This window comes from Crotalus tigris, unplaced genomic scaffold, assembly GCF_016545835.1.
Source record: "Crotalus tigris isolate CLP2741 ecotype Arizona unplaced genomic scaffold, ASM1654583v1 scf7180000020351.1464749751:1500972, whole genome shotgun sequence".
Taxonomy (NCBI): Eukaryota; Metazoa; Chordata; class Lepidosauria; order Squamata; family Viperidae; genus Crotalus; species Crotalus tigris.
In genome coordinates this window covers 982,536-1,008,615 of record NW_024097980.1, presented here as the reverse complement: position 1 = coordinate 1,008,615, position 26,080 = coordinate 982,536, and the positions used below count along the sequence as shown (strand labels likewise).

The following is a 26,080-nucleotide window of genomic DNA, read 5'->3' as shown; positions in this document are numbered from 1 at the left end:
TCTTTCCTTCCTTCCCTCCCTCTTTTCATGTTCCTTCCTTCCTTCCTTCCACTCTCCTTCCTTCCTTCCTTCCTTTCTTCCCTCCTTTCTTACTGCCTCCCTCCCTCCTTTCACCTTCCTTCTTTCCGTCCTTCCTTCCTTCTTCCCTCCCTCCCTCCCTCCCTTTCACATTCCTTCCCTCCCTCCCTCCTTTCATGTTCCTTCCTTCCTTCCACTGTACTTCCTTCCTTCCACTGTCCTTCCTTCCTCAATCTCTCCCTCCCTCCCTCCTTTCACCTTTCCTCTTTCCATCCTTCCTTCCTTCCCTTGTCCTTCCTTACTTACTTCCACTGTCCTTCCTTCCTTCCTTCCTTCCTCCCTCCCTCCCTCCTTTCACCTTCATTCCTTCCTTCGTTCCTTCTTCCCTCCCTCCCTCCTTTCACCTTCCTTCCTTCCCTCCCTCCGTCCTTCCATTCTTCCTTCCTTCCTTCTCTCTCTTTTCAGGTTCCTTCCTTCCTTCCACTGTACTTCCTTCCTTCCACTGTCCTTCCTTCCTTACTTCTACTGTCCTTCCTTCTTCCTTCCTCCCTCCCTCCCTCCTTTCACCTTCCTTCCTTCTTCCCTCCCTCCCTCCCTCCCTTTCACCTTCCTTCCTTTCCTCCCTCCCTCCTTTCATCTTCCTTCCTTCCTTCCTTCCTTCCTTCCTCCCTCCCTCCCTCCCTCCCTCCCTGCCTGCCTGCCTGCCTGCCTTTTGGTAAAGCACCCGTGGGACCAATACAACAAACCACCATTCCTGAAATCCTTGCAAAGTCTTTTCTTGAATTATCCTACCTTGAAGGATTGAACATACATAAACAAGAGGCAGACTCCCTACTTCACCAAGTTGAAGGAAAGTTGCTCCTGGTTTCGGTGCAAAATTTACATGCTCAGGATTCTTCCTCTCAAACAAAAGTATTTTTTTTTAAAAAATAAATAAACCCATTTTACTTTTTTTTCTGTAAGGAAAAAGCGGCGGGCTGAGAGAGAATGGCTACCTCTATCTGCAGATTTCGTTGGCTCTTCATTTGCATTTCAAAGGTCCAACAGTACAATTCAATTTCTCTTTCTCGGTTTAATTATGGCCACATGCGGCTAAATCTGGAATGCAAGCCTACATTTTTATTCAAGGACTTGCAACATTTCATGAGATGGGGACAAACCGAATGCAGAAAGGCGAGTCCATTCCAAAAGGACAACAATCAACCGCTAACCTCATTTTTCTCCAACGTTAGAAAGCGTGAACAAAAGTGATTATGTAAAAAGGCGTGAAAACAGAAACAGAAGTGCTTCATCATATGAAATTCTTTAAAAAAAATATATTGGAAAAATGGCAGCAAGCAATCTTCTCCTCAAAAAGCAGAGACAATTGAACGCTGAACATCACGATCGTATTTCATGAATTCTACTCGTAAGCAATGTGTTAGCAATTCAGCCATTAAGAAATCCTCTCTCGTGTTATTGCTATTACAAAATCTACATTCTCAGCTCAGTTTCCACTCATGGGAAGGCTTTTCTCCCTTCCAATATTCCTTTAAAATGATAAATGAGGAAGAACGTGTGAAAATAAAATGGTTGATGACTCGATAAGGGATTAAATGCAAGATTTGTTTCCTAAAATATACACAGAAGGATCTACGCACCTTTTCTGACAACAACAAAAAGTATAGCACAGGTCTTTTGACACAAATAGTCCTCCATTTACGCCCACAATTAAGCCCAGAATTTCTGCTGGTAAGTGAGACATTTGCTAAGTGAGTTTTACCCCATTTTACGACTTTTATGGCCACAGTTGCTAAGTGAATCCTGCGGTTGTTAAGTCAGTAACATGGTTGTTAAGTGAATCTGGCTTCCCCATTGACTTCGCTTGTCATAAGGTCGCAAAAGGAGATCATGTGACCCCGGGACACTGAAACTGTCATAAGTACATGCCAGTTGCCAAGCCTCTGAATTTTGATCACGTGACCATAGAGATAGACCATAGAGTCACTTTTTTCAGTGCCGTTGTAACTTTGAATGGTCGCCAAATGAACTTGTGGGAAACGAAAATATTGGCTATTGGTTTTTTTTTATGCAAGGTTTAGGCCCAGGTGAACTGAATCAGGCCTCGTGGACAAAATATTGAACCAAAGTCTGTGCTGTGCTTAATTTTGCGGTTTGCAACTGTACTTTATTTAATATGATTTTGTTAAGCTTGCTTGTTTCAAGTATATTTAGAACCTAAAGTCTGGAACAGTAAGAAATAGGGAACTGAAAGCAGCTGATGGATGCGGGTTCCAATGTCCATGGGTATATGTGGAAAGTTATGTTCAGCAGAAGGTCAGCAGGAAGTCAGTAGAAAGTCAGCAAAAATCAGCATAAATCAGCAAAAGTCAGCAGACCATCTGACTACAGTCTTAGAATGAGAAAGGGTATAAACTTGCAGTAATGGCGAACCTTTTAGAGACCGAGTGCCCAAACTGCAACCCAAAACCCACTTATGCATCGTCGGGTGCCGGGTGGGTGTGGCCCAATGGGTGGGTGTGGCCCATTGGGTGGGCGTGGCTGCAGTGATAATGGCAGACAGGGTGGGGCTTAAAAAGTTCAATCAATCAATTCCAACTTTGCAAGATCTTTTTTTTTCCCGCGAGAAGTTGAAATTGACTGATTGATTGAACCTCTTTTTTTTGCACACGGCGGCGGAGGCCTAAAGCGAAAAGGTTTTATAAAACCCAGCTGAAGGCCTAGGACTGGGGCTACAATGCACGTGCCCACAGAGAGGGCTCTGAGTGCCGCCTCTGGCACCCGTGCCATAGGTTCACCACCACTGGTATAAGGGCTTGGGTATGGACCTGATTGATTTGCCATTGGCCTATAGCTGTCCTTTTGGAATCTGCTATGCCATATAGTCCTCATTGCAATGGGTTATTAATGTAAGTGATGTTGTGTTATTATGCTTTCTATGTTCCAAATCATTAGCAAAATAAACCTCTGAATCTTAAAGTAAGAATTAGTGTTTTGCGCTGCTGTCTCTTGTCTTTTTCATTGGTTTTTTTCACGAGAAACTGTTGTAAGTTTATTGACTATCTGTAATCCTCTCTATCCCAGAAGCCTGTTTATTGATTGAAAGAACCTTGCAAAATTGTCAAATTCTGCAAAACTGCCCCAAATCCTCAAGATCAGGGTATTCTCATCTGAAATTCTGTGACCACCGCACAAAAACCAAATTCCCCGTCCCCTTTGGGGGAACATGAAGAAATAGCAAATACAGATATTAAGAAAAAATATATATTTTTCTTAAACAATATTGTTTGTGACACGGAACAAGTTGATTGTTTAAATATTGTTAAACAACATTGTTTGTGACACGGAACAAGCTGATTTAGAAAGAAAGTTTGAGTTTTTTTAAAGCTATTTATGATGCATTGAACTGGCTCTATAATATAATCAGAGCTTCGATAATTTTAATCGCTAATTTTGACATAAAAGGAAACATTTTCCGTTGTTTACAGAGTGGAAATTAAGTTTAGGCTCCAACGTTTAAGCGTGCCTTTTCTGAAAGTTTATCAAAAGCAATAACTTGGATGAAGTGGAAACCTCAGCAATTTTGTTTTAGCCCTCCTACTTGTAATGGCAGTCCAAAAGAATTCCATGATAATCTCCTTTAATCAGTTCTATACAGTCAATCGTATCCCAAGACAAAAGCAACAAAGCCTGGGAATTGTCAACAGATGACAAGCGAAGTGGAGAAAAAACACACAAAAAACCGAGCTTCTTTTTATTCAAAACATAATGTATACAAAGGAAAACAATAGCCAAAAATGATATCGCTGGAGTGAGAATTAGAAGCAAAAGAAAAAAATAGAAATAAAAAAAGTCCCACGAGTCTGGCAAATTGCTTCATTCGTTACAAGGATGTCAGATACTTGCTGATTAAGAAGGCTGAGATATATATTCAAGTGTCTTTTCGAGAAGAGATGTGGGAGTTGTGGAGATAAAGAACACAACACATGTCCCCAGGGTGAAGAATGGGATTTGATTGCTTGATTGATTGATTCAGAAAATTTACACTGTGTGCACAATTATTAGGCAAGTGAGTATTTTGACCACATGATCATTTTCATGCGTATTGTCCACCGCCAAGCTGTATAAACTTGAATGCTTAGTGGATATAAACATATCAGGCAATGTGTAGTTGTGTAATGAGGGAGGGTGTGGCCTAAGGAGATCAACACTGATTTTTAATTTATTTTTTGGGAAATGTCAGAAATGTTTATTTGCACGTTTTGAATTGCTGGTTTACTATTCTTGCTTTAACAGGTGTAAATAAACAAGTGAGATGGGCAATTTTTTGTTTTTCATTTAGTTGCATGATACTAGTATAGGACATGGTACCTTGCTCAATAGTAACAACTGTGAGAGGGATCTCAGGGTCCTAGTGGACAATTGGTTAAACATGAGCCAGCCGTGTGCTGCAGCTGACAAAAAAGCCAACACAGTGCTGGGCTGCATTAACAGAGGGATAGAATCAAGATCACATGAAGTGTTAATACCAGTTTACAAGGCCTTGGTAAAGCCACACTTGGAATACGGCATCCAGTTTTGGTCACGATGATGTAAAAAAGATGTTGAGACTCTGGAAAGAGTGCAGAGAAGAACAACAAAGAGGATCAGGGGACTGGAGGCTAAAAGATACAAGGAACGCTTGCTGGAATTGGGTATGTCTAGTTTAATGAAGAGAAGGACGAGGGGGGACAGGATAGCAGTGTTCCAATATTTCAGGGGCTGCCCAAAAGAAGAGGGAGTCAAGCTATTCTCCAAAGCCCCTGAAGACAGGACAAGAAGCAACGGATGGAAATTAACCAAAGAGAGAAGCAACCTGGAACTAAGGAGAAATTTCCTGACAGTGAGAACAATTAACCAGTGGAACGACCTGCCTCCAGAAGCAGTGAATGCTCCATCACTAGAAGTTTTTAAGAAGAGCCTGGACAGCCATTTGTCCGAAATGGTATAGGGTTTCCTGCCTGAGCAGGGGTTGGACTAGATGACCTCCAAGGTCCCTTCCAACATTATTATTATTATTATTATTATTATTATTATTATTATTATTATTATTATTATTATTATTATTATTATCGATCATCACACAGTCAGCCAGATGTTCAGACTGGATTTGGCATTTTATCTACCTATCGAGTCCTTACCCAGGACCTGGGATAGGCAGATGTGGATGTTTGATGGTATTACAAATAGTGGCCCAATAATTGTGCACACATAGATAGTCTCTGAAGACAGCCAAAGCCTCACTTTTACTTTCTTAAATATTCAGGTTTGAGTTTTATTAGCATTTGGGATTGACCCAGAGCACCGTCGTTGTTCAATAAGAAAATTAACCCTCCAAAGCACAGCTTGCCTAATAGTTGTGCCCACAGTATATATGGATGCTCAACTCAACCTCAGTAACTCTCAGCAGCTTATAAAGATACAAAACTTAATAGAAAACAATAAAAAAGCAATAGCCTTCCATTACCACCACCACCCGGGGACAACAGCTAATCAAACAAGCCCCTTGATGTCAAAGGAGATTCACAGTCATCCAGGTCCTGGTTGTCCCAAAGATGCTTTTTCAAGAGGCAACTGGACTTTCCTGGTTCTTGCCTTGAAAAGGGTTCGCTTCTCAACCAAGAAGCTTCTTCAGCTTCTGAAGTCAGAACTGGGCAAAGCTTCTTGGATGAGAAGTGAAATGTTTTCAAGCAACGAACCAAGAAAGTCCAGTTGCCTGTTGAACAGCACCTTTGGGACAAGCCACTTGATGGGCTCCATTCCACTCTGGGTTCCTCGGGCTTGTTGGCAAAACCAGGTCTTCAGGGCCTTGAGGAAAAAATGTCCAAATTGGGGCCACTGTCATCTCTGCAGGGATGATGTTCCACAGGGACATCTAAACAAACTCTTGTAAATTGAGGACTACTTGCATTTAAGTAGATTTTTCTCTTTTTTTTGCAATCAAACCTTGATCTCCCCTAAAAACATTCCTTTGTCTGATTCCCTAGCTTTAACAAAAGACACACTGCTTGGTACTCTGTTCTGCTGCCATAAATGAAACGATCAGCCTACACAACGGGCCGCCCGTTGTGTTTATTCTTTGCCCAGTTCCCTAACTCTTTATGTTTGCTGTGACACACACACACACACACACACACACACACACGTGCCTGCTCTTCATTTCTGTTGTGTTGTAACAGGCAATGCACTCAGAGAGTTCCTAAAATCCAAAGAAGAAGAACAATTGTGCTGCAGGCTCATCTCTATCCCCTTAATGGATTCCGTGTGATGAGAAAAAGATGGATGAAGCCTCAGGAAAACTCAGGACTCTCACAAGTGAAAGAGGATGACATCATCCGGGTGGGGGAGGGAAATCAATAAATCTTTGAGGATTTGGCAAGGCAATTAGATAATTAGAACCCTATCAAGAAGGACCAGTGATTTGTAAGGATTAATTTATAAGAATGGCTGAGGGATTTCAGCCTGGACAGATTTACAGATTGTACATTCAGATCTCTCTCTCTCTCTCTCTCTCTCTTTTTTTTTTTCCTCATGTAGCTTTCCCCCTTAAACCAGCTGATAAACTACAGGTGGTCCTTGGCTTACAATGACAATGGAGCCCAACGTTTCCGTTGCTAAGCGAGACACGTGTTAAGTGGATTTTGCCCCATTTTACAACTTTTCTTGCCAGAGTTGTTAAGTGGGTTGCTCTGGTTGTTAAATTAGTCGAGCTGTTCTTCAGCGAATCGGGCCTTCCCCATTGATTTTGTGCTACCCGTAAGCGGATCGTATCGGCCGACCCCACAGAATTGATGGGACTTGTTGCCGTGATAATACAGTGGAAGAATTTTGCCCCTTTTCAAGTAATTTGTAGGGCTGTGTGATTTTTATTTTACTTTTTTTTATTTTCACGTGTCGGTAAACTGTAATATTATCATGGCAGCTTCCCTGAAACTGCCTGCTGATTTTCAAGGGCAAATTAGAAGTTAGAGATGGAGTGGAGAGAACTTGCCTTCAGACATCGTGGGCGCTCCATCCCTGGAGGTTTTTAAGAAGAGACTGGACAGTCACTTGTCTGAAATGGTCTAGGGTCTCCAGTTTGAGCAGTGGGCTGGACTAGAAGACCTCCAAGGTCCCTTCCAGCTCTATTCTGATTGAATAGCTTGCGTTCAGAAGTTGTGGGCACTCCATCACTGGAGATTTTTAAGAAGAGACTGGACAGTCACTTGTCTGAAATGATGTAAGATCTCCTGCTTGAGCAGGGGCTGGACTAGAAGACCTCCAAGGCCCATTCTATTCTATTCTATTCTATTCTATTCTATTCTATTCTATTCTATTTCTATTCTATTCTATTCTATTCTATTCTATTCTATTCTATTCCATTCCATTCCATTCCATTCTATTCTATTTTCTGTTCTATTCTGTGACCATCATAAATATGAGCAGTGGTGGGATTCAGCCAGTTCACACCGGTTCAGCAGAACCAGTAGCTAATTTTTTGTTGCCCAGCAGGCCCAGAATGGATTTCCGGAAGCGGCATCCATGCAGAGAACTGGTTGTTCACATATCTGAATCCCACCACTGGATATGAGTCAATTGCCGAGTGTCGGAATTTTGATCCCATGACCGTGGGGATGTTGCAACGGTCATAAGTGGGAAAAATGGTCATAAGTTACTTTTTTCATTGCTGTTGTAACACCAAGTGAACTGTAGTAAGTCAAGGGCTATCTATAGTGATCAAGATGGCAGACCTTGAGGGGAAAAACCGTTGTTCTAGATCAGGGGTAGGCCACCTTGGCTCTTTTATGACTGGTGGACTTCAACTCCCAGAATTCCTGAGCCAACATGGCTCAGCTTGGAAACCTCTCCCTTTCCCCTCAGCATGGCTGGCTCAGGAATTCTGGGAGTTGAAGTCCACCAGTCATGAAAGGGTCAAGTTTGCCTAGCCCTGTCCTAGATCTTCTTAACCACAGAAGCTCTTTGGGTGCCATTCATTCATTCTCGGCCCAACCAACCTCTTATAGTTATCGTTTCTGTGAAAAACAGGAGGGGAAAAACCTCGTGCACGCTACCTTGAATGAAAGACAGGGTGTAAATATAAATAAATCTGCAGCTGCCAAAAAAGCCAACACAGTGCTGGGCTGCATTAACAGAGGGATAGAATCAAGATCACGTGAAGTATTAATACCACTTTACAATGCCTTGGTAAGGCCACATTTGGAATACTGCATCCAGTTTTGGTCACCACAATGTAAAAAAGATATTGAGACCCTAGAAAGAGTGCAGAGAAGAGCAACAAAGATGATCAGGGGACTGGAGGCTAAAGCATACAAGGAACGGCTGCTGGAATTGGGTATGTTTAGTTTAATGAAGAGAAGGACAAGGGGAGACATGATAGCAGTATTCCAATATCTCAGGGGCTGCCCCAAAGAAGAGGGAGTCAAGCTATTCTCCAAAGCGCCTGAAGGCAGGACAAGAAGCAACGAATGGAAACTCATCAAGGAGAGAAGCAACCTAGAACTAAGGAGAAACTTCCTGACAGTTAGAACAATTAACCAGTGGAACAACCTGCCTGCAGAAGCGGTGAATGCTCCAACACTGGAAGTTTTTAAGAAGAGACTGGACAGCCATTTGTCTGAAATGGTATAGGGTTCCCTGCCTGAGCAGGGGGTTGAACTAGATGACCTCCAAGGTCCCCTCCAACTTCATTATTATTATTATTATTATTATTATTATTATTATTATTATTATTATCATCATCATCATCATCATCATCATCATTATTAACACCTGCAGAAATGTTGTATGAAGCCAAGATTAACTTGATTTTCAAAGAGAACGCCACCAAATCCTTGCAACTTGACAGATTATATGCTAGATATTTTGGGCCTGTCTTCACATTCCAGTAGCAAATTCTGGCGGAATGCAAATTAAATCCTAACATTTTGATCTCAACTGAAGATCGCAGGGGAAAACAGAAGTGATGAGAACTCTCGAGTCCAGTGACCTGATAATGTTGCAAAATGAGCTATTTTAGATTCCTTTATTCCAAGTGTCTATTTTTATCCGCATTTCTTTCAGTTAGCCTAACAACCCTCTTCCCCCCCCCCCTTGCTACAGTAGAAGGTTTTAACTAATTTCCTATTGCTACTCCTTTGCATGAATGTTAACAAATGCTTTGGTAAAAAATAGCTTTTTTAAAAGTAAAAACAAACAAAAAAAACCCCAGTAAATATTTCTTATGAAACTTCCCTTTCGGATTCAGCCAGCCCAGCACTGGGTTTTAAAAATAATTTTGTAGCTTTAAAAAAAAAACCACCTGCAATTTCCTTAGGGGAATTCTCTCTATTTTTCATGAAAAGGTACTAGATAGATTAGATGCTCGTTAATGCAAGAGATTAACGGCTTGTACATAGCATTAATAAAGTAGATTGCACAGTTTTAATAAAAGGATATCTTTGTCTTTAGCAATATGTGTGTGTGTGTGTGTGTGTGTCTTGAGTGTTTTTTTGATGCACCCTCTCGGCCCAAATATGGGAGGAAGTATAGCTATCCCAGTCCCCCTTTAATTCTTTGTTAGCAATCAAAAAAAAAATTTAGCACATATATATTAATGCACCTTGGTTTTTGTAACTGCTATACTGCAGTTCTACTATTATGATCACATTTGCCTTGCAGCCCCAGCCTAGGAGTGTTAAGCAGGCTCAGGTTGCTACTGCGATACACTACAAATTCGAATTTCTTTTTTTTTCTGTTGACAAAGAGTTAAAGAATTAAATGGGAGACTAGAATAGCTATTTTGAGCTTTTTATCTCTCATCAGCTAGCCATACCCTTATGGGGTTTGAACCCCATAAGGGTATGGCTAGCTGATGAGAGCTAAAAAGTTTGAAATAGCTATTCTAGTCTCCCATTTAATTCTTTAACTCTCTGTCAACAAAAAAAGAAATTCAAATATATACAAACACACACACACACACACACATCCCTGAATGTATACTAAAGACACTCACACCCAGCACACAACTTCAGAAAGCTTCGACATTTATCTGAGGGCTTTCCCAAAAATCCATAAACAATCTACGCAACAAATCTTCGCAAAAGCCTTACCTGTCACAAGCTGTTGTCCAGTTAATCCCACCGGCACCATTCCGAGGTTATTCATTGCGGTTGCCCAGGCTGACGGATCAGTGACTGACATGTTAAATTGTGTTGTATCTATAGCTATGTTCCCCAAGCCATCAGCTGCTGATGGAAAAGAAGCATATTCTGATCAACAGGATTGCTAGACGGGTCAGTGGGCAAACCAAAGAATTCTCTTCCATTCTTTCTGTGCAATTATCTCGGATCGTACTTTTCTCCCTGTTCTCCTTCATCTACCGGAAAAAGTACACCGCGGCACCAGCCACAAAGCAAAAAAAAAAAAAATCCAATATATACAATGTCTGTTGAGACCTAACCCAATAAAGGGCAAAGGTTCCTATGGAAACAAATTCCCAAGGACATTGATAGGTTTGGTGAGAATAATGAATTTAGCACGGCAAGAAATTGAGGAGGGGGGGAGGCCCTTGAAAACTTCACCTCTGCCGTGCGTTTCTGACTAGAGGCCTCCTTGGCCTTGAATGTTTGTGCCAAAATCTAGTTTTCCGTTCAGCTTCTGTACAACTCAATATTGGTTTTGTCGCAACAGCATCACACAGGAATTCCTTGGGAGTAAAAGGATGAATTTGAGCTAGGCAGGACGTTAAAATAAATTGGACGGGAAGGATATCAAATCAACCTGGCGTATATTCTACGTTCTGGGGGAGACACTGAAAAATATGAACCTCCCATCCTGATCCCCAAGTGACCTAATGCAATTTTGTTGTGAGACACCCCGAATGTTATTGTCTAAGGGAGATTCTCCATCATCCAGATCACGGTTGTCCTAAAGGTGTTTTCTTAAAAGGCAGCTAGACTTTGTTTTTCCTCGGAGACGTCTCGCTTCTCATCCCAGAAGCTTCTTCAGTTCTGACTGAATGCTGGAGAACAGGAAGATTTACATTACTTGCTGTCATCGTTGGCGCTCCCTCTGAGAGGCATTGAGGCCACTTGGAGGTTTATCTGTCTATCTGTCCAGGTGGCCTCAACAACTCTCAGGGGGAGTCCTAAAGACTAGATGATTGTGAGGAAAATAAATCCTTCCATTCTCCACCATTCCGTGAGAGTTGAAGAAGCTTCCTGGATGAGCAGCGAAATGTCTTCAAGGAAAAACAAAGTCAGGTTGCCTTTTGAAAAAGCACCTTTGGGACAAATACAATTCTTTTTTAAAATAACAACAACAACAACAACAACAACAACAACAACAATGGTGTCCAAGTGGTGCTCCAGTTGTTTTGGGATTGCACCCAAGGCGCCTATGACTATTGGTACTACCCTTGTTTGCTTTTGCCACAGTCTTTCTATTTCTATTTGTAGGTCTTTGTTTTTTGTTATCTTCTCCAGTTCTTTCTCGTCTATTCTGCTGTCTCCAGGCACTGCCACGTCCACTATCCAGACTTTTTTGTCTTTCTTATCGACAGTTGTTAAGTCTGGGGTGCAATGATCCATAATAATAATAAACGTGCAACTAGAACTACCAAAGAGACATTCACCTGTGCCCATGGTTCTGCTAGGTATTTCTCGCCAACTTTCTCCCGACACACGTTGACGTCTTCATTTGCTCCTATATTAACAGCTTGAAAGGCAAAAAGGTCCTGGATCCACTTTTAGCGCAGTAGGCTTTGGAAGGAAAAAAGAAAGAAAAAAAGAATCAGGAATTGAAAATGATTTTTGAATTGATCTTCTTACAGATCTTTGCAGGAAAGATAGCCAGAGCTTTCCGGAGAAAACTCAAATGCACAGCTCTGGCCAAGACATCAAAATGAATATTATGCCATTGGAGGTTCCTGCTGATTGAGAACAAAATTAACCTGGCTGAATATTTTGCCTCTGGGCTGCTTCACCACTCCAGTGTTTAGGTTTTATCAGCTCCTGCACAGCTACTTTTCCAAGCTGGGGTCTGCTGGGAGGAGATACTTAAGACTGGAAATGCCTTTTTTAAAAAGTTAAAAATTAATTGCTATTGAAAGGCTGAAGAAACAACTTAACTCTGGAATAGGTTTCTGGGTACAAAAAAAAAAAAGTAAGGTGGGAATACAGAAGGCGGAAAAAAAAATTACCTTGAGGCACTCAAGTTAAGAAATGGGTTTTTTTATTTATTTGCAAAGTGGCATATTATAACTGCGTACCTTAAAAATTAGGGTCAAGGCAAGAGAGTTAACAATTTTTCTCCAAATGTTTAAATGAGAATCCTTTAGCTCTTCTTCTTGACTTTTGATTGGGTAACTACAGTAATTTAAAAAAAAACATTCAAAGGATAATGAAGTTCTCTGTTATCAATCCGAATGTATAGAATACTAGACCTGGAGGGGACCTTGGAGGTCTTCTAGTCCAGCCCCCTGCTCAAGCAGGAAACCCTATACCATTTCAAACAAACGGTTGTCCAGATTTAATTTATGGTGACTGGCAATCTTCTGATAAAAAGAGGATCTTACATTCAGCAGGGCTGGCACACAGAAAAATTCCAGAACTGCTATTTGTCATCAGGAGTTACATTGTACCATTTTATTTTAAAAGATGTAAAGGCAGAAGTATGATGGTTTTTACTCCAGCTCCAGAGAGTATATCTCTATTGACATTAAGAGACATAGTAATAATAATAGTAACGTAATAACATGGACATTCTCAAGACATAATAACGTTATCGTATGGATTAAGGCATAAAATACACAAACATGTTCCACAAGAAGTATTATACATAACATTATATTATGTGTTATATATGATAGATTGATAGATAGATAGATAGATAGATAGATAGATAGATAGATAGATAGATAGATAGATAGATAGATAGATAGATAAGGTAAGTAGGCAGGTGGGTGGGTGGGTGGGTGGATGGATGGACAGACAGACAGACAGACAGACAGAGTAGGTAGGTAGATAAAGTAGTTAGATAGGTAAGCAGATATAGATAGATAGATAGATAGATAGATAGATAGATAGATAGATAGATAGATAGATAGATAGAAGTAAGTAGGTGGGTGAGTGGATGGATGGAGAGAGAGAGAGATAAGGTAAGTAGGTAGGTAGGTGGATGGATGGACGGATGGACGGACAGACAGACAAAGTAGGTAGGTAGATAAGGTAGGTAGGTAGGTAGGTAGGTAGGTAGGTAGGTAGATAGATAGATAGATAGATAGATAGATAGATAGATAGATAGATAGATAGATAGATAGATAGATAGATAGATAGAGGTAAGTGGGTGGGTGGGTGGGTGGGTAGATGGATGGATAGATAGATAGATAGATAGATAGATAGATAGAGTAGGTAGATAAGGTAGGTAGGTAGATAAGTAGATAGATAGACAGATAGATAAATGAGAGAGATGGATGGATAGATACATAGAGATAGAAAGATAGATGAGAAGCAGAGAGAGAGAAAAAATAAAGAGAGATAGAAATTGAGACAGAGATAGATTTATATAGATGTGTTTTATATATGAAAGTATTGTGTTGAAAACAGAGATTCGCTCTCTGTGGTGCTTGGAGAATTCTAGATTTTTTTTCAGAGTTCCTGCCTAGCATTAATCTCTTTCAAACATCTGCTGCAACAGAAGTCTCTGAAAAACAAAAAAGTTATATGCAAACAGTGGCAGGGTTTGTTTGTTTAAGAAAATAAGTTTGTGCTGGGAAAATGTTCATTGAAGAAGCTCAGTATACCAAAGAGCGGACCAAGCACAGTTGGGATTTAATCAGTCAAAGTCTTGCACAATTTCCATTAACGTCGCACACAATTTTTTATGGGTTTTATTCTTCAAAGCCAGCAGAAACCCAACGGAAGAACGTCTTAATTTGTTTGCCGTGTTTATAACACTAATGCTGAAGAATTCTGAGTGGTACCCAGTCCTAAAAATACGGCCCATTGAAGTAGGGAAGAAAGTGGACAGAATGGTTATCAAATAGCACATTTCTGAACTGGTATCCAGGAGAGAACATCTAATATAATTATTATTATATATATATTTTTTAAAAAAATATCTACCTAGTTTAACATTATAGTTCTGCTTCATACTGTCTACTTGATCAACTGATTATTTTACTTGATAATAAACATCTCCGTAGGATTTGGAAAATTAGCTTTGGGGGTTTTCCCACTTTTTTTTTTTTCCCTGACTGTCCTAGTGTTCGTTAAGATTCAAACTCTTCCTTTTATCCTGATTAAATTTGGTCCCGTGCTACCAAACGCCAGTGAAGCAGGTTCGTTATTCCAAAATGTTTTGCTAGATATTGACATCAAAGTCCTTTTTTAGAAAATGCAGCGGCAATGAAATTGAATCTGGGATGACAAAGTGCCCTCAAGAGAAATGGTAGACCTAGAATGGTCAAAGAGGCAATAAACGAAGAGAGTGCTAACTTTGCTAAAGCTAAGCAACATCTGGACTTTCTTGTTTTTTTTCTCTTGAAAAAGTTTCACTTCTCATCCAAGAAGCTTCTTCAGTTCTTGATGTTGACAATGTTGATGTTCTTCAAAGCAAAATGTCCCATTATATACTGAGATACTCAATAACACAAGCAGACGATGGCTGTGGTCTTTTCCACCACCAAAATTACATTAATGGTATAAGTCACCCATTGGGTGGGAGAATCAATGATTTCCCCCCCCCAAAAAAAAACAACCCAAAGAGGAAAAAATGAAGGAGGGGTTAAAAAAAAGCATTTCCGCCATTTGTTTTCAGTTCTGAAAAAAGAAAATGGAAATTTACAGGAGATCTACATGGCTGGCATTAATGAAGGCCACCCTTGGGGCTGACTTGCCTCAGAGAAGGATAGCGACAGCGACAGCACTTAGACTTATATACCGCTTCACAGTGCTTTTTTACAGCCCTCTGTAAGCGGTTTTTAGAGTCAGCCTGTTGCCTCCCCCCCCCAACAATCTGGGTCCTCATTTTACCGACCTCGGAAGGATGGAAAGCTGAGTCAACCTTGAACCGGTCAGGATCGAACTCCTGACTGTGGGCAGAGTCAGTCTTGCAGTATTGCATTCCAACCGCTGTGCCATCAAGGGAGCGAGGGAGGGAGGGAGGAAAGATAGCAACAGCACTTGGACTTATATACGACTCCACAGTGCTTTACAGCCCTCTCTAAGTGGTTGACAGAGTCAGCCTGTTGCCCCCAACAATCTGGGTCCTCATTTTACCGACCTCGGAAGGATGGAAGGCCGAGTCAACTTTGAACTGGTCAAGATCGAACCCCTGACTGTGGGCAGAGTCAGCCTTGCAGTATTGCATTCCAACCGCTGTGCCATCAAGGAAGGAAGGAAGGGAGGGAGGGAGGGAGGGAGGGAGGGGAGAGAGAGGGATGGAGGGAGGGAGGAAGGAAGAGAGGGAGGGAGGAAAGATAGCAATAGCACTTGAACTTATATACGACTCCACAGTGCTTTACAGCCCTCTCTAAGCAGTTTTACAGAGTCAGCCTGTTTCCCCCAACAATCTGGGTCCTCATTTTACCGACCTCAGAAGGATGGCAGGCTGAGACAACCTTGAGCCCCTCAGGATCGAACTGCTGGCAATGGGCAGAGTCAGCCTGCAATACCGCATTCTAAGCACTGCACCACCCCGGTTCATATGTAAGGATGGTGTTATGAAAGCTGTAACTGTTCTAAAGCCCCACAAAAGCTGGTCACACCTACAAACAAAATGACAGATGACAGATGACCCTCGCTTCTCTCTCTCTCTCTATCCTGCTGGAATGAATACATTCCCTAAATTCGTGCCGAGCTTCTGTGGCTTTTCTCTCCTTCACATCCAATTCTGCAACAATAGCTCGTGACCGTGTGAGAAATTCAGAGTTATTTATTTTTCCTCTGGTTGAAGCAGTTTAGAATAGTTCTGCTGGGGGGGAGGGGGGGAGAAGCAATAGCTGGGATCCTGGAGTATTTCTGGTCTTCTGATATTTATGGGAAACTAAAGTGCTTTCTGGATCAGGGTTTAATTTTAAGTATGCCTTTCCTGTTTCTTTAAAACTCTGGAGGATTCTTTTTTTTACTGCAAGCAGACCAGAGTCTATGATTGGTAGGGCCATAAATCATGTGAAGAAAGTCATAAATAAATGCCTCCTGCCTACACAGCACTACTAGTTTTTTTTCCCCCTGAAAATTAAAGTTTGCTAAATCGCCTCAATTCCGGTACTTCTGTCTTCTTCTCCCTGAAACGTGGAGTCCTTTATGTCCTTGAAACAAAAACATTAAAAAATAGAGCCAAATCCACCGTAACTGAGATATTTATTTATGTGGGAGTAAGCCTCCTTGACTTCAATTCATTTTGTAGGTGGTCTGGCCTTAGTTTTCTCTAATGCAGGGGTCTTTAAACTTGGCCCTTTTATGACTGGTGGACTTCATCTCCCAGAATTCCTCAGCCAGCCTCCATTTTGTTTGTTAGATTTAAGACAGGGGTCTTCAAACTTGGTCCTTTGATGACTTGTGGGAATTATGAATTCTGGGAGTTGAAGTCCACCAGTCATCAAAGGGCCAAGTTTGAAGATCCCTGTCTTCCATTCTCCACCATTCAGTCAGGACTGAAGAAGCTTCTTGGATGAGAAGCAAAACATCTTCAAGAAAAAAACAACAAGAAAGTCCAGTAGCCTTTGGAAAAAGATAAATATTCCCTATTTATCACCAAGACATACTGCAAGCAGTATAAATGAACGGCCACCTATTTAGCAGACAACGTCAGAATAAAATTATTGCGCATAATGAGAAAGAAAATTATGAATGGCCATCCAGGGTCATTCCAGCTGCCGACTGTAGAACAAGCCATGAATTATTGGTATCCAAACATAAGATAAGATAACCTTTATTGTCTTTTTTTTTTACTGTGGGCACAACAGCACACCTCGAAAATGAAATTGAGTTGCCCACTCTCAAAGTGAAACACATACATGACACACACCTAAAACATACTATGTACAACATATGTATAGACCTACACCCCTACATATACATAACAAATAAATATTAAATACTGCCCATCTTGAATATATAATGGAAGAAGGAAGCTTGAGAGTTCACAAGGTTAATGCTGTATGGAATGAAACTATGGCTGAATCTGAAAATTAAAGAGATTAAACATGCCAGGAATATTTGATACGAGGGACATTCAGTCAATATAAAATCTGGGTAAGGAACAGAGTCCCTACACTGATTTTATGCACAAAGGAGTTTGACAAGCTACGGCAAAAGAAAAAGAAAAAGAAAAAAAGACATCATGAAAGCTTAAAATACTGCCCAAATTTGAGCTAGCTGGGAATTTCACAGAGGGAAAGATTCAAATAGTTTTCAGAAGAAGCTATCAGGATAATGAGAGAAAAACTGAAGATAAAAGCCTTAGGCAACAACTTCAAGAAGGTGTCATGAATGAATGTAGACTCTCGACGTGAAGCAAAGGATGATATCTTAATCCAGAGTGTTCGCAAATGGAGGAAAAAATATCAAGAAAAGAAATATGAGCTCTTTTTTAAAGAAGAACCGAGAGACCACGGGAAAATTAAAAGTAAAGTAAATAAACATGGAAGCAATCTGCAGGAGAAAATTAATTAAAAGAAGATTAAAATGCTTAAACTGAAGGTTGACAGTCCTTCAAACACAAGGAGAAGAAAACTAAAATGTTTGCAGCAGGAGAAAATCTTCATGGACCAAGTGTGCTCGAAAGAGCAATGAAAAATAATATTTGTAGCTCAGGGTTGTAACGAGGGGTCCTTGGTGGTCTCTGAGCTTGGTGGTTTTCTTGCAGGCATTTCATGACCTGACTAGGTAACGTCATCAGTGCTCGTGAAACGAGGGGTCATTGGTGCTCTCTGATTTGGTTGTTTCCTTGCAGACATTTCATTAGTCCAGATTAGCACAGATATCAACTAGTTTGGGTAATGAAACATGTGCAAGAAAACAACCAAGTTCAAAGAGCACCCCACAATTCTCCTCCTCCTCCCCCCTCCTCCTCATGCTTGTCCTCCTTGTCCTTCTCCTCCTCCTCCTTCTCCTCCTCCTTCTCCCCAATAAACCCCACTTCCTCCTAGCACTGATGAGGTTACCTAGTTTGTGTAATGAAATGTCTGCAAGAAAACCACTAACCTCAGAGAGCACCAAGGATCCCACAGTCTTCTTCTTCTTCCTCCTCCTCCTCCTCCTCCTCCTCCTCCTCCTCCTCCTCAAACCCCTTCTAGCACTGATGATGTTACCTAGTTGGGTAATGATATGTCTGCAAGAAAACCATCAACCTCAGAGAGCACCAAGGACCCCACAGTTTTCCTCCTCCTCCTCCTCCTCCTCCTCCTCCTCCTCCTCCTCCTCCTCCTCCATTTTTTACCCTTACACTTGCAACATCCCCATGGTCACGTGATCAAAATTCAGACGCTTGGCAACTGGCATGTACTTATGACAGTTGCAACGTCCCGGGGGTCACGTCACGTGATCCCCTTTGGTGACCTTCTGACGAGCAAAGCCAATTGCTCGCACAGTCAGCCAGATGTTCAGACTGGATTTGGCATTTTGTCTACCTAACGAGTCCTTACCAGGACCTGGGATAGACAGATGTGGATGTTTGATGTATTACAGATCTCGTCGCAGGATGGAAGCAGTTCCTAGTAAAGCCACCTTTTGCAATTGACTAATAGCGAATTTGTCAATGCCAATGATGTTCAAGTGGTGCTCCAGTTGTTTTGGGATTGCACCCAAGGAGCCTATGACTATTGGTACTACCCTTGCTTGCTTTTGCCACAGTCTTTCTATTTCTATTTGTAGGTCTTTGTATTTTGTGATCTTCTCCAGTTCTTTCTCATCTATTCTGCTGTCTCCAGGCACTGCCACGTCCGCTATCCAGACTTTTTTGTCTTTCTTATCGACAACTGTTAAGTCTGGGGTGTTATGTTGCAGGTGCTTGTCTGTTATTATTATTATTATTATTATTATTATTATTATTATTATTATTTAAGATTAAGCCAAGTTTATCACTGAGAATCAAGCCATGCAGAAGGCCGTCAAGAGAGATTCTTGGGGGTCACACGGATGCCCGACGATATTGCCCTGTCTGCTCCCGTATCAATGATGGATCTTCCAATTCCCACTCTCCTTATAGGCATGTCTCTTAGCAACCGTTTCGGCTGGCCTGGAGAAGCAGGCAGCAAATTTCGGCCTGTTTCCTGGCTTCTCCTTGTCACCTCCTGCGTGATTCCTCCTCCCTGTCATTGGTGGAAGAAAAAGGCAGTGGAGCTGAGTGTTTTTTCATCACTATGCTGCTCGCTGGATCTGTCCTTGACGGACTGGATCCTTCTGTTCCTATTGCAATGAAAGGATTCCAGGAGAATCGTCTCCCAAGCCATGTGGAATATATCAGAACTAGGAAAAGGCTGGTTGGGAGAGGCTCAATTAAATGGCTGCTTAATGACTACTGGGGTCCTGTGGATTTCTGTGGCAACTGAGTAAATCGGGGCCCTGCCATTGTGTGCAGCAGCTGCGTTGGGGAGGTAACAGAGGGCTCTGCTGAGCAAGTAATTTTGTGTGGAGAATATTAGCTACTTGGTTCTTAATAGGAAGCTTTGAGGGAATCTGGATTAAGATGGGAGGCGGGAGGGGAAGAGAGGAGAGGAGAGGAGAAGAAAAGAAAAGAAAGGAGAAGAAAAGAGGGGAGGGGAGGGGAGAGGAGACAGGATGAAAGGAAATGACATGAAAGAAGGAAAGGAAAGGAAAGAGGATGGAAGGAAAGGAGAGGAGAGGAAACAGAATGCAAGGAGAGGAGGAGAGGAGAGGAGAGGAGAAGAGAGGAGAGGAGGGGGAGGGGAAGAGAGGAGAGAAGAGGAGAAGAAAAGAAAGGAGAAGAGGGGAGGGAGGGGAGAGGAGACAGGATGAAAGGAAAGGAAGAAAGAAGGAAAGGAAAGAAGGAAAGGAAAGGAAAGGAAAGGGAAGGAAAGGAAAGGAAAGGAAAGAGGATGGAAGGAGAGGAGAGGAGAGGGGAGGGGAGGGGAGGGCTCATATTTTTTATTCGGGATGTTTTAGATGCTGAATACTGTTCCATAATTAAAAGACTAACTCACAGCTCTAAAGAAGCTGTAGAGAACTTAGAAAAATCTGTAGACCGTTTGTCAGTTCAAGCAAAGCTCAGCAGTTCGGAGAAAAAGTCACGTTTTTCCAGGATACTGAACGGCCCAAATAGTGCTGTCTTTTTTTTTTTTTTTAAATGTAATATTTGCAGGATAACACATAAACCAAACTTTCTTCAGAAAGCAGACTACAGGAAGGCTCACAAATCCTAAAACAACACCGGGGATCTGCAAGATAAACAGCTGATCCACTGAGACAGACCTTTAAATGGGATCCAGCAATTTTTCAAACTCGGTTCCAGTGTGTGGGTGACCAACAGATGCTTTTAACAAGCTGCAAGTGGGTTGTGTTCTGCGTCACACAAACCAGCTGCATCCGGGCTAAGCCCCTAGGAATAAATAACTGAAGCTCTAGTAAAATTCAGTGAAGAGTTAGGGAAGTCCAGTGTGGTGGTGACAGAATCATCTGCAGCGCAAAATAACTGCAACCATAATAATAAATTTTGAAAAATAATCTAGATGGGGAAAAACATTATGGCCTAGTGGGCTGGGGGGTGAGAAGCAAACTTAGCCATGGTTCATATAGAAAAGGTCACTATATATCAATGGCCACATTTCCATTTTTTCCATTCTGTCTAGAACTTGTTTTTAATACGGCAATCACTCTTTTATCTTGGAAGGAAAAGACACTCATTAAAGAAATATGGAATGGAATGGATTGGAATGGAATGCAATGCAATGCAATGCAATGGAAAGTAGAGTAGAGTAGAGTAGAGTAGAGTAGAGTAGAGTAGAATAGAATAGAATAGAATAGAATAGAATAGAATAGAATAGAATAGAATAGAATAGAATAGAATAGAATAGAACCTTGGAGGTCATCTAGTCCAATCCCCTGCTCAGGCAGGTAACCCTATATTATTTCGGACAAATGGCTGTCCAGTCTCTTCTTAAAAACTTCCAGTGTTGGAGCATTCACCGCTTCTGGAGGCAGGTTGTTCCACTGGTTAATTGTTCTCACTGTCAGGAAGTTTCTCCTTAGTTCTAGGTTGCTTCTCTCCTTGATAAGTTTCCATATGTTGCTTCTTGTTCTGCCTTCAGGGGCTTTGGAGAATAGCTTGACTCCCTCTTCTTTGGGGCAGCCCCTGAGATACTGGAACGCTGCTATCCTGTCCCCCCTCGTCCTTCTCTTCATTAAACTAGACATACCCAATTCCAGCAGCCGTTCCTTATATGCTTTAGCCTCCAGTTCCCTAATCATCTTTGTTGCTCTTCTCTGTACTCTTTCTAGAGTTTCAACATCTTTTTAACATCGTGGTGACCAAAACTGGATGCAGTATTCCAAGTGTGGCCTCATCAAGGCATTGTAAAGTGGTATTAACACTTCACATGATCTTGATTCTGCCCCTCTGTTAATGCAGCCCAGCACTGTGTTGGCTTTTTTGGCAGCTGCAGCACACGGCTGGCTCCTATTTAAGGGATTGTCCACTCAGAGATCCCTCCCACAGTTACTACTATTAAGCCAGGTATCTGAGAGATGCAAAAACATTCAGACAACACCTTTGTCTCCTATTTCAAACTTCATTTGTAAAATGTTCTAGATCAAAGCCAACAAAACATTGGGGAGAATGTATCATTCTCTTGCTAGATAAATATTTTCCAAGCTACTCTGACGACATCACCAGTGGCCCAATAAAATATATGGACCACAAAAACAAATTGTCCAGCATTCAACTCTCACACAGGCTGTTTGTCATTCTTGCCTAAGCGTTCATTACATTTATTGCTTATTTCCATGAAAATAAATATGCAGTGGAACTTCTATAAATAACCCTAAATGCAAAGATAGTAGCTTCTAACTAGAGGAAGAATTACCAGGTTTTTTTGCATTCATTTGTGCAAAATAGCAGTGCTATTTTACACACACTGCAGCAAAAATATATTCTTCTTCTCTCTCTCTCTCTCTCTCTCTTTTTTTTTTTTTTTTGTAACCAGCAACAAAAAAAACGGTGTTACAAATCTTTGAAGGTTTTAACGTCTTTGCTCTACTCTGTTTTTCTCTTTTAGGGTTCCGAAAAAACGCCGCAAATTTAAACACAGTTGCTAGGGAGGGTGCATTGATTTGCCTTCTACTTCCCACAGTGTTTTGTCAACAAATCTTATGTTTCTATAATTGGAAAGAGAAAAATTCTAATATATTTTGAACGAAGATGTTTTTGCTTCAGGGAGATTTAGCCCAGTGGAAGAAAAACAGGCTTTCTTGACATTAAGGATTTTATCGAAGTTTTATCAAAGCTCTGCCTTTTTTTAATGTGCATTGTACCGATGTGATCCCAAAAGGTGCTTTTTAAATAGACAACGGGACTTTCTTGTTTTTCTTTGAAGATGTTTCGCTTCTCATCCAAGAAGCTTCTTCACCTCCGACTGGATGGTGGCGAACGGAAGGGTTTATACTCCTTGCAGACCTCTGGTCATTTGCCTTCTTTTAGAGAGTCATTGAGGCCACTTGGAGGTTTATCTGTGTCCTCATGGGACTTTCTTATTATTCTTTGAAGACATTTCCCTTCTCATCCAAGAAGCTTCTTCAGCTCTGACTGGATGGTGGGGAACGAAAGGATTTATACTCCTTGCAGACCTCTGGTCATTTGCCTTCTTTTAGAGAGTCGTTGAGGCCACTTGGAGGTTTATCTGTGTCCTCATGGGATTTTCTTATTATTCTTTGAAGATGTTTCCCTTCTCATCCAAGAAGCTTCTTCAGCTCTGACTGAATGGTGGGGTGTGGAAGGATTTATACTCCTTGCAGACAGTTGGTCATTTGCCTTCTTTGTCATTGAAGCCACCTGGAGGCTTACCTGTGTCCTCAGAGTCGCCTGAGTGGTGCAAATGGATGTGGAGCCTTTTTGGAACTGCTGAAAGGACTGGGTTGTAGATAGGAGATTGGTGGTGTCGTATCCCTCCCCTTCTGTTGAATGTGGACCTAGATGGCCTCTTGGACCCCCTCTTTCAAACCAGTGGTCCTCTCTGTCCAAAATGTGAATTTTGCTGTCTTCCAAAGAGCGGCCTTTATTTTTCAAATGCAGATGGACTGCTGACTCTTGTCCTGATGGGTTTGTTCTTCCACATTGCGCCATGCGTTTGTGAACGGGTTGTTTCGTTTCCCCAATGTACAGATCTGCACTCACTGCCTTGTACTGCACACACCATGTTGCTCAGTTTCTTGGAGGAGAAGTGAAACGTCTTCAAAGAAAAACTAGGTCCAGCTTCCTCGTGGGACTGTAGTGCAAAAACCACGATACTTACATCAGAAGACACGACCACGAAGGGTTGGAGAAAACAGGTTTTATTTGCGCAAAAGTCCAGAGTATTCATATGACAAATTCTGAACCCTGAGTTACTCCCAGGGTATCATTTTTATACAGCTTGCCGCCCACGCTTAACCTAATGGATGATTTCTTATCTACCTTTAACACACTAAAAGACAGAAGTTCGTATCTTGAGACCACACACGTAGGAAAAGGGAAGTTTATACAATGTGCAGAAAACCACACTCCCTTACACGTGTAATATCTTACACCAGTGGTTCTCCACCTGTGGGTCGGGACCCCATTTGGGGTCGAACGACCATTTTACGGGGTCGCCAAACAACGCAGTCCGCCATTTTTTCCCCCCTTTTCCTTAGCTGTGCTACTCCCTTTTATTCTATTGGCTTTTGAAAGCCAATAGAATAGACTCTCTTGAATAGAGTCTAATTCTATTGGCTTTCAAAAGCCAATAGGAATTGTCCAGGCTGTCTCTGCCCTGCTGAGCCCGCCAAAAGTCCCATTCTGCAAACGGTGCTGCACCAGTTGAGTAGTCCTCGACTTACGACCGGTTGGGGGTCGCGGCATTAAAAAGGTTGAGAACCACTGTCTTACACCATTTGTGACTTTCAGTTGGCCCTTCTTGTAAAAATGTTTCTTTGTAGAACTGCACACAGGTCATCACACTCAGCCAGTTTATAATATTAGTTAATGCTTTCAAAACATCACCTCTGTTAATTAAAATATAATTCAAAAGTACTTGGTCATTTCTCTTAATGGCAATTTTTCATCTACCTCAGGACAAGAAAAAAAAAAAGAAGCATCTTCGGGACAAGTATGACCTGGATGACTGAGAATCTCCGTAGACCAGTGTTTCTCAACCTTGACCATTTTAAGGCATGTGGACTTCAACTCCCAGAATTCCACAGCCAGCAATGCTGGCTGTGGAATTCTGGGAGTTGAAGTCCACATGCCTTAAAATTGTCAAGGTTGAGAAACACTGCCATAGACGTTTCTTAAGTTGCCTTTTGGAAAAAAAAAAACACCTTTGGGAAAACCATGAGCTGGATGATGAAGAATCTCCACAGGCATCCTGAGAGAATTGTTGTCTTCAGAAGCCAGTTTTGGCTCTTCGGCTTTGCCTAAATTCATAATCTCATGGTGTCGGAAAGGATGCAGGCAGTTCAACAAGGAGGCTTAAGAAAAAAGTTCCTCAACAAAAAAAGGTGGCTAGTCCTGAAATAAAATAGGAAACCCTCTTGGTCAATTAGTTACCTGCACTCCACCATTTCAACACCTTGACACACCTCCACACAACTGGGTCAAGCCGCCTACAAGAGGAACATACTGAAAAAAATGTAATTGCCATCAACCAACAACTTGTTCCCCTTCAGACATATTTGGAGAGTCGTAAACATCGTGTTAGTTACTCTTTAAACATTACGCAGCGTTATGAGTAAAGCATTTTGCCTCCAGCCACTAAAACTCCCTAACTTTGGTGTTGGCTATTCTTAATGTCAGCTTTTTGAACCCCGTTCTCTTAGGATGAAACAGGATGTGTGTATGTATGAACCAGGTGTTTGGGATACTTTAGAATAGAATAGAGCTGGAAGGGACCTTGGACGTCTTCTAGTCCAACTCATTGCTGAATCAAGAGACCCTCTACCATTTTAGACAAAGGGGTTGTTCAGTTTCTTCTTAAAAACTTTCAGTGTTGGAGCATTCACAACTTCTGGTGGCAAGCTGTTCCACTGGTTAATTGTCCTCACTGTCAGGAAGTTTCTCCTTAATTCCAGGTTGCTTCTATCCTTGATCAGTTTCCATCCATTGTTTCTCACCCTGCCCTCTGGTGCTTTGGTGAATAATGTGACCCCTTCTGCTTTATGGCAGCCCCTCAGATACTGGAACACTGCTATCATGTCTCCCCTATTTCTTCTTTTCTCTAACTAGCCAAACCCAACTCCCGCAGCCGTTCTTCGTCTGTTTAGTCTCCAGGCCTTGGATCATCTTAGTTGCTCTTCTCTGAACTTTTTCCAAACTCTCAATGTCTTTTTTGTGATTTGGTGACCAAAATTGACTGTTGTATTCCAGGTGTGATCTTACTGGGGCTTTCTAAAGCGGTACTAATACTTCGTGTGATCTTGATTCTACGCCTCTGTTTATACAAGCCAGGATTGTGTTAGCTTTTCTGGTGGGTGCTGCACATTACTGGCTCAGGGAAATAGACAGTAATGTAATAATAATGATAATAATAATAATAGTAGTAGTAGTAGTAGTAGTAGTAATAGTAGTAGTAAAGCTGGAAGGGACCTTGGAGGTCATCTAGTCCAACCCCTGCTCAGGCAAGAAACCTATACCTTTTCAGACAAATGGTTGTCCAGTCACTTCTTAAAAACTTCCAGTGTTGGAGCATTCACCGCTTCTGGAGGCAGGTTGTTCCACTGGTTAATTGTTCTCACTGTCAGGAAGTTTCTCCTTAGTTCTAGGTTGCTTCTCTCCTTGATTAGTTTCCACCCGTTGCTTCTTGTCCTGCCTTCAGGTGCTTTGGAGAATAGCTTGACTCCCTCTTCTTTGGGGC

The 26,080-nt window shown here is 41.6% G+C and overlaps 1 protein-coding gene across 4 annotated transcripts in view; it reads right to left on the bottom strand.

Annotated features, from left to right (window-relative positions):
- The window catches only part of ENOX1 (ecto-NOX disulfide-thiol exchanger 1), a 383,175-nt gene that overhangs the window by 131,291 nt on the left and 225,804 nt on the right, over positions 1 to 26,080 (bottom strand). For 3 of the 4 annotated variants that reach the window (XM_039366738.1, XM_039366739.1, XM_039366737.1), the window contains 2 exons: positions 11,669 to 11,795; positions 10,146 to 10,283 (listed from right to left, as the gene is read on the bottom strand). In XM_039366738.1, the coding sequence (XP_039222672.1) occupies positions 10,146 to 10,283; positions 11,669 to 11,678 (148 nt within the window). In that variant the 5' untranslated portion in view covers positions 11,679 to 11,795. The remainder of the gene's footprint in view (positions 1 to 10,145; positions 10,284 to 11,668; positions 11,796 to 26,080) is intronic. The other variant, XM_039366740.1, reaches the window with a different exon arrangement.